The sequence below is a fragment of the Dendrobates tinctorius genome, unplaced genomic scaffold (genome assembly GCF_039654945.1).
Source record: "Dendrobates tinctorius isolate UK_male_01 unplaced genomic scaffold, ASM3965494v1 ptg000199l, whole genome shotgun sequence".
Lineage (NCBI taxonomy): Eukaryota > Metazoa > Chordata > Amphibia > Anura > Dendrobatidae > Dendrobates > Dendrobates tinctorius.
In genome coordinates, this window is record NW_027361866.1 from 13,521,951 (window position 1) to 13,536,181 (window position 14,231).

Genomic DNA, 14,231 nt, shown 5'->3' on the forward strand with positions numbered 1-14,231 from the left:
AATCTTCTGATGGTTTCTTAAACTAGGCCTAAACCAGTGCAGTCCATATGCTTGCGGGATTCATCTGCACAGGATCCAATAACCTTCAGCTCCCACTGGAGCTACCGACTGAAGACTTTCCTGTCGCCAAACACACTGAGAAAAAAACACAGTAGCTGGACATTTGACTTCACCAACAACACCCTTGGGGACGAGATATGGTCAGGGGCTGTCCTGCCCATCTCTTACAGCCACTCACAAAAAAACCAACCTTGTCATGGCCAATTAACCCCTCAGCACATAACATGCTGGAGAGAATCTTCTGAAATTCACATCACAAAATATAGCAATCTTTATAGAATCATAGAATCGTAGAGTTGGAAGGGACCTCCTGGGCCATCTGGTCCAACCCCCTGCTCAAAGCAGGATTCGTTAAATCATCCCAGTCAGATGTCTGTCCAGCCTCTGTTTGAAGACTTCCATTGAAGGAGAACTCACCACTTCTCGTGGCAGCTTGTTCCATTCATTGAAAACTCTAACTGTCAAAAAATTTTTTCTAATATCTAATCTGTGTCTCCTCCCATTCAGTTTCATCCCATTGCTTCTAGTCTTTCCTTGTGCAAATGAGAATAAAGTTGATCCTTCTACAATGTGACAGCCCTTTAGATATTTGTAGCCAGCTATTAAGTCTCCTCTCAGTCTTCTCTTTTGCAAACTAAACAATCCCAAATCCTGCAACCTTTCCTCATAAGACAGGGTTTGCAGACTGGTCACCATTCTGGTTGCTCTTTTCTGAACTTGCTCCAGTTTGTTGATGTGTTTTTTAAAATCTCCCCTTGCATACATCGCCAGTGAACCTGTCACAATATATACATTACCATTCAAACGTTTGGACACACCTGTTCATGCAATGGTTTTCCTTGCTTTTAATGGACTGTGCACATTATAAATTCAGATTAAAGTTTGCAAAATCACGAATAAACACGTATGGAAAGAATTAGTAAAGAAACAAAACAAGAGTTTGTTAAACCTCATATTCTTCAAAATAGTCCCCTTAAACTCTAATAACAACTATACACCACCTTCACAGTGTCTGAGCAGCTACATCAGGTACTTACCTTTAATGGCTTTCCAGCAGTCTTGTTGCCAGAGGTGTGAAGGGTTAAAACTAAAATCAGAGCTGAAGTTTCATTTCTCCATTTCTCTGAAGGTTTCGTTTCTCCATTTTTGTTGCTGTAAGATACATTTTTGTAATTAGGATGAAACCAGACTGTTCCCATCAGGTGCAAGATAAGGGAACCGGGGGTGTAGAACTCTGAAGAATATGCCATTATACTACTTTCTATGCTGATCGGATACGGACATATATGCAGTTTCCGGTTTTCTTGCAATATTATTGGCTTATAAAGTGAAATGATGCTATTGGTAGTTGAGAACTTTGCATAATTAAGCAAAAGATTATAAAAGAAGTGATTAAAATAAAGGGGACTAGTGATCTGTCTTGATCCTCCCGTACAGACACCCCCGTCTCCGTGTGGTCATTCCCAGTTGCTGGCAATGCCCTATGAACTAATTTGGAAATCACTGGATCAACCGTGAAGGGTTAATTTAGCCCTCCCTCAACAGTTTGGCGCCCAACGTGGACCCCCGAACAGGGACGCCTCTGCCCCCGGAGGACAACAAGACAAAGGACCCTCGGAGCGCACTCAGTTGCTGGAAAATTGGGACTGATCATCCCCCACAACAACCATGGTAAGTTGGTAGTTATACTGTTCAGACTGACCGTTGGTGTGGTTTTCCTGTGTCTGTTGCTGCAAAGATGATCTGAGGTTTGTCCTTGATGGTGCGGTGATTCATGGGTGGAATCATATAGAGGTGCAGTCCTGTTGGGGGCCCAGTGCTCGAACCGTTCCTCATAAGGGACGGACACCCCGGATTGACCAGTGATTGTGATTGTGTCTTTATAGTCAAAATATCCTGAAATCCTGAATTCACTGTTAGAGTCAGGCGTGGTGATGTGATCGAATACTGGGTAGGATACGTAACTCAGGTATATATAGATAGATACCTGGTTTGGACCGTGGTTTGGACCGTGAAGAAGGCGGATTAGGTCGCCGAAACGCGTAGTCCCATTTGCGTTTATTTCTGCCATGCACTCTGGTTCCTGATTCTTGTGGGTCGTCTTTTTAACCTTTTTGAAGAAATAAAAAAAAGTATTATTTTACTCCAATCCTGGTTTGCTGAGTCCTTGCTGGATTTCCTCTTTGTTCTCATATAGATATATGTAACCAGAGGTGTCCGGAGGGATAGTCTGAGACGCCCTCCTCCTTTCACTGAGTACCGCGTTGAATCTTGGGCAATCCCAGAGGGGGATTATTGACCCTGTGGAACAGACTGTAATGGCCGCCAGTACTGTGCACAACTGAAGTAAGGATATTTAGCTCTAAATGAGAGAATCCGTGGAAGGAAAAGACGAATTTTGTGGCTTGGCATATGAATTGTGTGACGAAGGTGTTAGGAAGAACAGAGAAAGTGAATTCTGATTGTTTCTATTACTGCTATGCTGAAGAAGGAAAAATTGTCTATTATTATGGCAAGGGCTGGATGTTTTGTGGTTTAAGAACGTGACTGTGGTGTGAGAATTGAGGAAGTGATTAAAGGAGAAACTGATATCGAGACTGATGGGTCAGGCAGGCAAATAGTTAACAATGATTTGAAAGAAGAGGTCTCCCTTCTAGATGACAATTGTACAAGGAGACCGGGAGATGCTGACGGTACCTACTATCATCCGCTGCCAGCCTCAGTCCCCGCTATGTCTAATATTGCTAGTGGTTATGAGTATACTCCCTTCACCCCATCCCAAATAGACACCCTTTGCAATCAATTACCCGATCCAGAGACTTCCCCCATGGCTTTCTACAGGCAAATGGCAGCAAATCGAGAGATTTATTCCACTCCCCGAAGAGATCTATTACACATACTTCGAGTAAAAGTTGGGGAGAGGTATTTTCCAATTATTGAGGGTGGCATAATGTATAATGTGAATCTGGATGGGGAAACCTATGAGAGTGGTGTTGATTTCTGCAATGCTTTAAAGGTTTGGGCACAAGATAGATTAGCGGACCAAGCTACCTCTCTCACAGATATCAAACAGGCAAAAGGGGAGACTGCCGAGAAGTTCTATGGTCGTCTATGGTAGTATTTAGAGATCTGGGATTCTCACTGTATAATAAAGCCCATACACATCTTTTTGTGGCAGTTTTGATGTCCGGCCTTAAACCCGAATTGCAAGAGGTGATAATGTCAGTTAGACCTCACGTTGAGAATTCCACTCCGGATTATGCATTGAAAGTAATAAAAAGTTTTCAGAAGAATTTAACCCGCTCTGCAGCAGCAAGGAAACAGAAAAATAAATCAACAGCGGCAGCTTTGACAGCCCCTGCTCTAGCAGCAGCCCCCACCATCGTGCCCAGCGTGGCTGCGAGCCACACAGTAAACTCTAGCCCCTCCTCAGACTTCAGCTCCCTACTCTCCTAATCCTATGACTAGGAACTTTACTCCCCAGCCCCTCCCTGCCAATTCTCGTCTGCAATGTTGGCGCTGTGGCCGACTCGGTCACTTTCAGAGAGACTGTCACACTCCAACTGATAGATGCTACCCTCAAGTTCCCTCTTCTAATCGTAATCTAAATACTCCCAATTAACATACTTTTATAAACCCCATCCCTGTTGTACTCTTCCCTGAGGTTACTGCTCAGTTTGTAATCTCTCCCACATGTCCACTAAATTTACTAGGGGCAGATTTATTTAGAATCATAGAATCATAGAATCATAGAATCGTAGAGTTGGAAGGGACCTCCTGGGCCATCTGGTCCAACCCCCTGCTCAAAGCAGGATTCGCTAAATCATCCCAGTCAGATGTCTGTCCAGCCTCTGTTTGAAGACTTCCATTGAAGGAGAACTCACCACTTCTCGTGGCAGCCTGTTCCACTCATTGATCACGCTAACTGTCAAAAAGTTTTTTCTAATATCTAATCTGTGTCTCCTCCCATTCAGTTTCATCCCATTGCTTCTAGTCTTTCCTTGTGCAAATGAGAATAAAGTTGATCCTTCTACAATGTGACAGCCCTTTAGATATTTGTAGACAGCTATTAAGTCTCCTCTCAGTCTTCTCTTTTGCAAACTAAACATTCCCAAATCCTGCAACCTTTCCTCATAAGACAGGGTTTGCAGACCGGTCACCATTCTGGTCGCTCTTTTCTGAACTTGCTCCAGTTTGTTGATGTCTTTTTTAAAATGTGGTGCCCAAAACTGGACACAATATTCCAGATGAGGTCTGACCAAAGAGGAGTAGAGGGAAATAATGACTTCACGTGATCTAGACTGTATGCTTCTGTTAATACATCCTAGAATTGCATTTGCCTTTTTTGCTGCTGCATCACACTGTTGACTCATATTCAGTCTGTGATCTATTAGTATACCCAAGTCTTTTTCACATGTGCTGTCACTTAGCCCTATTCCTCCCATTCTATATATGCTTTTTCCATTTTTATTGCCCAGATGTAGTACTTTGCATTTCTCCCTGTTAAAAACCATTCTGTTAGTTGCTGCCCACTTCTCCAGTTTATTTAAATCTTTTTGAATCCTCTCTCTCTCTTCTCTAGTATTAGCTATCCCTCCTAGCTTTGTGTCATCAGCAAATTTAATCAGTTTACCCTCAATTCCTTCATCTAAATCGTTGATAAAGATGTTGAACAATACAGGGCCCAGGACAGAGCCCTGTGGTACCCCACTTGAGACATTCTTCCAACTGGATGTGCAGCCATTTACGACCACTCTTTGGGTCCGATCACTAAGCCAGTTATGAATCCACCTAACAGTTGCCTTGTCCATTCCATACTTAATCATTTTTTCAATAAGGATTGTATGAGAGACTTTGTCAAATGCTTTGCTGAAGTCAAGATATACTATATCTACAGCATTTCCTTGATCTACCCAATCAGTGATACCGTCATAGAAGGAAATTAAGTTAGTCTGACATGACTTATTAGTTACAAACCCATGCTGACTCTGTTTAATCACTTCATTCTTATCCAGGTATTGACATACATGTTGTTTAATAATTTGTTCAAAGATCTTTCCTGGTATAGAAGTCAGACTCACCGGCCTATAGTTACCTGGGTCCACCTTCTTCCCCTTTTTGAAGATAGGAACAACATTTGCTCTTCTCCAGTCTTCTGGCACTTCTCCTGTTCTCCAAGAATTTTCAAAGATTATAGAGAGGGGTTCAAAAATTTCTTCTGCTATCTCCTTCAGTACTCTGGGGTGTAATTCATCTGGACCTGGAGACTTGAATTCATTTAGGCTAGCTAAGTGTTTCCTCACTATCTTTCTGTTTATAGATATCCTGGATTCTTCTATTCCCTTAATAGGACAGTGAATAACAGTTGATGTTACATTTCCTTTCTGAGAGAAAACAGATGCAAAATAGGAATTTAAAAGTTCAGCCTTCTCAACATCCAGTCTTACCATTTCATCATTTTCATCCTGTAAAAATCCTATAGCATCTTTGACTTTTCTTTTACTTTTGACATATCCCCAAAATCCTTTATTATTGCTTTTGACATCTCTTGCAAGCCTCAATTCATTTTCAGCTTTAGCTAATCTGATTTGTGCCCTGCAGGTTCTGCAGACAGCATTATATTCTTCTTTAGATATGCCTCCCTCTTTCCATTTTAAAAACATTTTTTTCTTCCTTTTTAGCATGTGCTTAAGTTCTGTGTTCATCCATCCTGGTTTCCTTAACTGCTTCCTATTCTTCCCTCTTTTCGGAATTGTTAACAACTGTGCTTTGAGAATTTCATTTTTCAAGATTTCCCATCCTTCCTGGACATTTTTGTCTTTAAGGATATCCAGCCATTGGATCCCTCCAATTCTCTTTCTGAATCCCTTAAAATCTGCCTTTCTGAAATCTAACCTTGACGTCTGAGTCTTCACAGGTCTTCCGCCTCTAGTTATCCAAAATTCTAAAATAGCATGGTCGCTACCTCCTAGGGTCCCAGCCACTTTTACCTCCTCAACCATTTCCTCCCTGTTTATAAGGATTAGATCCAAGGTAGCAGTTCCCCTTGTTTTCTCCCTTACCTTTTGGAAGATAAAGTTGTCAGCAAGAGAGGATAAGAATTTCCTTGACCTGTTAGTTTTGCCTGAGAGAGATTCCCAACAAATGTCTGGATAGTTGAAATCTCCCATGACAACTATGTCATATTTTTTGGAGAACTTGGCCATCTGATGCATAAAGAGTTCATCTATATATTCGGCTTGCACAGGCGGCCTGTAGTAAATGCCTACAATGGTGTCCTTTCCATTGTTCTGTCCTTGTATTCTTACCCAAACAGTTTCCACAGAACTCCCAGTCTCTGAAGCTTCACAGTTCCGCTCCAGAATACAATTCCAAGATGATGGTTCTTATGTTATATAATCTCTATGTAGATGAAGACAGTGAGGAAATCTGTATTTTGAATGTCCTTCCCACAGATGCCACAAGGGGCCCAAAACAGTCCCAACCAGTTTGCAAAAAAAACGAGCAGGTGTCTTTTGCCATTGCTGCCACTGTTACCTCCTCAAGTATCTGGCAGCACTGAACTGTCGGGTTTCGGCCTCGAGACTTCAGTTCTGCCTTGGTCAAGTGATATTCTTGGGTCACTGTCTCCTTCAGGGTGCCAGACACCTCGCAGAAGAAAGAAAAATAGCTGTCAGCTCCCTTCCTTTCCCAAAAGATGAAGCTGAACTCCAGCGTTTTCTTGGACTATGCACTTATTTTTGTCACTGGATACCAGATGCATCCCGCATAATGCAACCCCTTTACAATGCCATGAAAGAGGGTATAATGAACTATAAGGAAAGATGGCAGTGATGAGGATTACCTCCAATATGATTGTTCCCAACTTCTGATAGAAGAAACAGCTACTCCATCAAATATCAGTGAGAATTCACTCCCAAATTCTGATCTGGTGTTATACACGGATGGTTCAAGATATGCTGACGAGTTTAGTAGATTCCACACGGGATATGCTGTTACCACAGAGGACACTGCAGTGCACGCAGCTGCGCTCCCGCCCCTCACAGTCAACACAAGAAGCAGAACTCCAAGCTCTGTCTACTTCATGTACTTTGGCCAAGAACAGACGGGCTAATATATACACGGACTCACGGTATGCATTTGGTATTGCTCACGATTTTGGGGCTCTATGGGCCAATCGAGGGTTTATTACTACTGCCGGAACTCCAGTGAAAAATGCTGAATCTGTTAAAATCCTCATGGACTCGATCAAATTACCTACTCAGGTGGCCATTATGAAAGTTAAGGCGCACGGTCCTAGGAACAGTCCACAGACTGTTGGCAACGCATTTGCGGATATGCAAGCAAAAGCTGCCGCTCTTTTACCCGTTGAATCAACCATACCAACTATGGTGACCACACGCTCTCAGCGTAAACAGTTACAAGAAGCATTGACCCTACAAGAACCTGATGATCTACAACAGACTGAAGTTTTCTGTCGGACCCCGCGAGACCGCTTAATGACAGTGGAGAGAATGTCTCCAAAGGAAGAGGTGAAGCAACAGAAGACTGATGGGGCACGAATGGATAATGGTCTCTGGAAAAAGGAGCAACTCGTGTGTCTCCCTAAGCGGATGTACCCTGCTATTGCCACATGGGCACATGGACCTACACATCGAGGAAAGAATCAGGCCCTCGCACTGGTGCAAAAATTCTACTGGGCCCCGGTTCTCCAGTTGGCCGGAAGCATTCCCTGTTACCAACATGTCTGCAAATACCACAGTGAAGAAACTGGTGATGGAAGGTATATGCAGATATGGGGTTCCGGAAGTTGTTGAAAGTGATCAAGGTCTGGCCTTTTCTTCTCATGTGTACCAAAAAGTTCTGACAATGGTTGGATCCACTGTAGCCCTCCATACTCTGTACCACCCACAATCCAGTGGGGAAGCTGAGAGGTTGAACGGCACACTGATGGGGACAATTGACCAAAATGATGCAGGAGGCTACGGCTCCATGGTCAGAGCTCCTACCCATTGTACTATACCATATTCGTACTACCCCTATTACAAAATATGATTTGTTCCCATATAAGATATTGTTTGGTGCTAGGCCCCCAGTTGTAAATTTCATGCCTCAGCAATTATCAGAAGAAACTGACCGTGCTGTTCAATATGTTATTCAGCTTAGCAAGATTTTTACTAACACCCATGTTCTAGTTTCCTCTTCTTTTCCAGATTCAGCAGAAACCGATATCTGTTATAACCTGAAGCCTGGTGATTTGGTAGTCGTGAAGAGGCATATCAGGAAGCACGGACTAGAACCCTTGTATGACGGTCCCTATCAAGTTCTCCTCATCACCCAACAAGCCAATAGCAAATGAAGGGGGCATAATGTTTTGGTTTTTCGCATTTTCCATATTATTATTGGTAGAAGTTAAAGTTAAAGTTAGAAGATATTCAAAGACTCAGCGATCAATACGATAAAGACAGTGATCGTAATAAGGACAGTTGGTAGTCAGACACCTTCTCCTTTCTTAATCCAGCCAATTGATTTAAGGGAATGGGGGGCTGGATAGCTGGGATCTTACAGAGCTTGTTACACATTGCTGCCGGTATCCTTGTTGTATATGTGATACTAAAACTTGTTTTTTGGTGTATTTCTGTATGTATTAGGAAATGCTGCAATAAGACAGCTAATGATGGTACCAAAGGCGTCGTTGCCCCTGCTCTTCTCTACACCCATCTCAAAAGGTAACTTGATGAAGATGTTGAAGCCAAGCGCATGGCTACCTACAAAAGATCTCCACCACCGTCATCAAAAATTGTTATTCGTGAATTGCAGTATACAGGGGGGAAGGGTGCGCCGCGACAGCCATGACTGGTAACACGGCATCAGTCATGTGAAGACCAGTACCTCTCAAGCTGTTAGCTTGGGATAGCACCTCTGATGCTGCATAAGTGTTAAAAAAAGTATCTAGGGGGGAATGTGAAGGGTTAAAACTAAAATCAGAGCTGAAGTTTCATTTCTCCATTTCTCTGAAGGTTTCATTTCTCCATTTTTGTTGCTGTAAGATACATTTTTGTAATTAGGATGAAACCAGACTGCTCCCATCAGGTGCAAGATAAGGGAACCGGGGGTGTAGAACTCTGAAGAATATGCTATTATACTACTTTCTATGCTGTTCGGATATGGACATATATGCAGTTTCCGGTTTTCTTGCAATATTATTGGCTTATAAAGTGAAATGATGCTATTGGTAGTTGAGAACTTTGCATAATTAAGCAAAAGATTATAAAAGAAGTGATTAACATAAAGGGGACCAGTGATCTGTCTCGATCCTCCCGTACAGAGACCCCTGTCTCCGTGTGGTCATTCCCAGTTGCTAGCAACGCCCTATGAACTAATTTGGAAATAACTGGATCAACCATGAAGGGTTAATTTAGCCCTCCCTCAACAGTTGCTAAAGAGTCGATACAATTGAAAAAAGACAAATGTCCATCAATTTCAACCTAGGGATAGGAAAGCATAAAAAGTAATTGCACTTGCACAAGCACAATGCATGATCCAGTTCAAACAAGCTAATCTTTTCCTCCCTAACCCAATTGTTGAGCCCTTTACCTTCACTCTGCAGTCCAACTCACCCTAAACCATCTCAGTTGGGTTGTGGTTGGGGAATTGTGGAGGCCATGTCATCAGACACAGCCTCTATCCCTTCTTTTCTTGATCCTTATATCGTCTAGAGATGTATTTTGGGTCATTGTCATGTTACAACACAAATGATGGACCCACTAAGAGCAAACCAGATAGGAAGCATCATGTTGAAGAATGCTGTTGTAGCCATGCTAGGTAAATTATATACCATGAATTTGGAATGAATCACAAACAGCGTCACAAGCAAAACACCCCACTCCTACACACCTCCGCCTCCATGCAGCACTGTGGGAGCTACACATGTAGAAACCATTTGCTTAATTTTTCTACATCTCACAAACACATGGCAGGCAGTGGGAATCAAAAATCTCAAATTTGGACTCCTCAGACCACAGTACAGATTTTCAGTGATGTAATGTCCAGTCTTTGTCTCACTTGGACCAATGTCTCTTCTTTGTGTTCCTCACCAATGACGTCATTGTAGCAGTTTGACCATAAAGGCCTGTTTCGCATACTCTAGACCAGAGATCCCCAACCTTTCTGACCTTGAGAGCCACATTCAGCACTGAGAGACGGTCGCAAGCCACATCCAGCTCCTGCCCCCTGACAGTAGAGACACCCTGAGCCCCCTATTACCGGTATGTTGACAGGTAAAGCTTTTCCACTGAAATCACACCAAGGCAGTATGCCAAGCTCCAGGGTTTCCTATATTTACCCCCATTCAGATCTGCTCTTCTGTGCAGGGCTACACACAAAAGTCACCATCTAGAGATCCACTCTTAATAGCTGTTTACTACACCTGGTGCTAATGCACCAAGCTGGCAGACAGCCATGAGCCACATATCATATGCCCGTGCACCAAATGTGGCTCCTGAGCTACAGGTTGGCAACCAATGGTTTACACCGTTTATGTTGAGATATATTTCTGTCCATCATTTATGAGGGTTGTTATCTGATGTGCTGTCAATTTGTGTTTTATTGAGGCTGATGAACTTATCCTCTGCAGCAGAGATAATTATTGATCTTCCATTCATGGAACGATCCTCTTGAGAACCAGTTTCTTCATAATGATTGATTAGTTGAGTGGTTCTTGCCATATTCAGGCTTAGAACAGTTTTGGACTAATGCTCAGCACTGTACAGAGCTGTGTTCCAACATTGCCTCAGCCAAACATACCTGCTTCTCACAAGCCTGTCATCACAGTATATTAACATATGGATAACGGGTAAGATTTGCAGTTGTTAAACAAAACACCTAGATAATGTAGGTATTTAAAACAGTACAAAATGCCAGTAAAATTTTTTAATACCTACAGTACCCTGGTATTTTACTTAAAAGCTGCAAACCTTACTGCAAACCCTATATTGAATCATTATACCATTTTTTTTTCTTTAAACCAGACAAAAATCATGCGGGACAAGGTGATAGACACTATCTCCAATGACCATTTATTCTATGTTAATATTGTAGATATTGTGAGTCATTGACCCCTGTTACAGCTAGGGGGCGCTGTATGTTTTCTCTAGAATACGCACGGAAGCGTATTGAGGCTATGGGAATGCATTGCATTCACAGGCATAACTGGGATTGCAATGGTGAAGCAGTGACAGGTAGGGGTCGCTGTGTAGTCTCCCCAGGATATGCACGGAGGTGTATGAAGGCCATAGGTATGCATGGCAGTCAGAGGCATAGCTGTGACTGCAATGCAGACTGATAATAAAAGTAGGTGTTAATCTTGGACATGTTAGTGTCCAAGAAAGAGATACGGAAAACCTGCTCTGAATGTTGTGCTTGAAGCAGACTACAGAATAGTAGTTTTGTTGCAGTTCGTTCCATTCCGGATCCAGGCTTTCCATTTGGCTGAAAGACATAGGTTTCAGTGATAAAAGCCCTGCAGGAAAGGGTTATTGAGATCTGAGTTCAGACTGAGTGAGTGCTTAGTGAGTCTCTGGTGTGTCAGGGTCAGAGTGAGGCCTGGCAACTCACCGCGTACAGAGAGATGCAAGTCGTCCACGGTGACTGGTCTCGGATGTGGACAGTCCTGTGCCTGGAGGTAGATGTCCTGTGCTCGAAATAAGACTGGCGTGTGTAATGATTGCAAAACAGGTGGATATGGTGCCAGGGCTGTGATATCCTGGACTGTGTATGGCTGTGTGAGTAACAGACTGTGATGCAGCGGTGCAAGACACCCATGGGAACAAGTTAGAGGAGGACTGGCGTGTGTAGTGCCTGCAACATGTAATGCTGTGTGAAAAGAGTCTTGGATACGATGCATAGACACCCACGGGAACTAGTCAGAGGAAGACTGGCGTGTTTAGTGTCTGTAAAATGAAGGATGCCGTATAATATATATTCTGCAAAGGGTGAAATGGATACTAGTTATATGCACTGAATTTATATGCACTTGTGTGGATTGGACTTGTGTGAAGATAACACATTAAAGAGACTTTTGTGTTTGAATTTTGTGGGTCACTGCCTCTTCACTGCGTACGGTGCTACCGCTACCTTACAATATGTTAATGTATGCTTTTATCTGTATATATGGCACATTTACTCATCATATTGTTATTGATTTATAGCGATCTTTATGATAAAGACCCGGGGGAGTTGAATGTCTGTTGCTGATATTGTCACTGAAGATAATTTCCTATTGAAATATTCAACTACACACCACTGTGAATTGAGTGTTATTCACAACAAAGGACATCACTTTTGCATTGAATGGTAGGGTGTGCAGTAATAATTCTTTGACGTTCACTGTGTATTTAAAGACACTGTAATACAGGACATAAAAAAATGCATTCAACATCGCACTTGCGTTATTAATTGTGGAATTGCAGAAGTTGTGAAATAAAAAATGACTTGCGCCAGAATGCATTAAACAGTTTTGAATATTTTGGAGTTAACCTCTGTGGAAAACATGCAGAAAAAAATACACTGGAAAAATAGCCGTGTTTCTGCACTTGGGGAAAATGGCCTTGGGCACCCCCCATACACTTCAGATAGTTCCCGGCCGAACAATGAATCAGCCGGTAGTTATCTCGCCCAACTTTCCCATACATAGGAGGACATGTGTCCACTTTGAGAGAGACATTGCCAGACATCACTGGTGGTGGCTTATCTCTTTGAAAACGAAAGGATTGGTAATCTGAAATCAGACGTGACAGATCCATATCTTTCCCCAATGTCATTTTTTGGGGAGAGTCGGGAGCCCCAATACTCATTAGACAGTCAGCTGAACCCATCGATATCAACGAGTTGAGCTGATGTTCCTCTACTGTGTAAGTAGGGCTTCAGGAATGCATATAGGGTCCGCACACTTTTGCCATGTAACATTTTTTCACACTGTATGACATGTACAGAGATGGGCAAACCTGCATAGTAAAGTTCGGCGTCCGTACCAATCACCGCTCTGCCTATGACACAGTGGGTGCGCGATGACATCATCGCGCACTCACTGTGTGCAGAGCAGGAGACAGGAGCTAGGAGCATCGCGGGCACGAGGAGAAGGTGAGGAGCGCTTTTTTTTTTTTTTTAATATACCATTGTGAGTACTGGACTGTGGGGCCATTCGGGAGGGCGGCTATATACCATGCTGGGCTATATACCATGCTGGGCTATATACCATGCTGGGCTTTATACTATGCTGGGCTATATACCATGCTGGGCTATATACCATGTGGTGCTGTGCTATATACCATGCTGTGCTATATACTATGCTGGGCTATATACCATGCTGGGCAATGTACTATGCTGGGCTATATACCATGTGGTGCTGGGTTATATACCATGCTGGGCTATATACCATGCTGGGCTATATACTATGCTGGGCTACGTCATCGCGCACTCACTATGTGCCAAGCAGAGCAGGAGACAGGAGATGGGAGCAGCGCGGGCACGAGGAGAATGTGAGTAGTGCTTTTTTTTAATATACCAGTGTAAGTACTGTACAGTGGGGCCATTAGGGAGGGTGGCTATATACCATGCTGGGCTATATACTATGCTGGGCTATATACCATGTGGTGCTGGGCTATATACCATGCTGGGCTATATACTATGCTGGGGTATATACCATGTGGTGCTGGGCTATATACCATGCTGGGCTATATACCATGCTGGGCTATGTCATCGCACACTCACTGTGTGCCAAGCAGAGCAGGAGACAGGAGCTGGGAGCAGCGTGGGCACGAGGAGAAGGTGAGGAGCGCTTTTTTTTTTTAATATACCAGTGTGAGTACTGGACTGTGGGGCCATTCGGGAGGGCGGCTATATACTATGCTGGGCTATATACCATGTTGGGCTATAAACCATGTTGGGCTATATACTATGCTGGGCTTTATACCATGCTGGGCTTTATACTATGCTGGGCTATATACCATGCTGGGCTATATACCATGTGGTGCTGTGCTATATACCATGCTGTGCTATATACTATGCTGTACCATATACCATGCTGGGCAATGTACTATGCTGGGCTATATACCATGTGGTGCTGGGTTATATACCATGCTGGGCTATATACCATGCTGGGCTATATACTA

At 43.1% G+C, this 14,231-nt stretch overlaps 1 protein-coding gene across 4 annotated transcripts in view; it reads left to right on the forward strand.

The window, feature by feature from the left end:
* The first annotated feature begins 6,296 nt into the window (after window positions 1–6,296).
* RAB17 (RAB17, member RAS oncogene family) overlaps window positions 6,297–14,231 on the forward strand; it is a 44,024-nt gene continuing 36,089 nt past the window's right edge. Inside the window, exons 1-2 of one of the 4 annotated variants that reach the window (XM_073553269.1) lie at window positions 11,598–11,743; window positions 12,270–12,414. Coding sequence is in view for 2 of the 4 variants with exons in the window: in XM_073553271.1 (XP_073409372.1) it covers window positions 8,735–8,789 (55 nt within the window). In the remaining 2 variants the exon portion in view is untranslated. Of the gene's footprint in view, window positions 8,790–11,597; window positions 11,744–12,269; window positions 12,415–14,231 lie in introns of those variants that run through there. The other 3 variants (XM_073553271.1, XM_073553267.1, XM_073553270.1) reach the window with 3 other exon arrangements.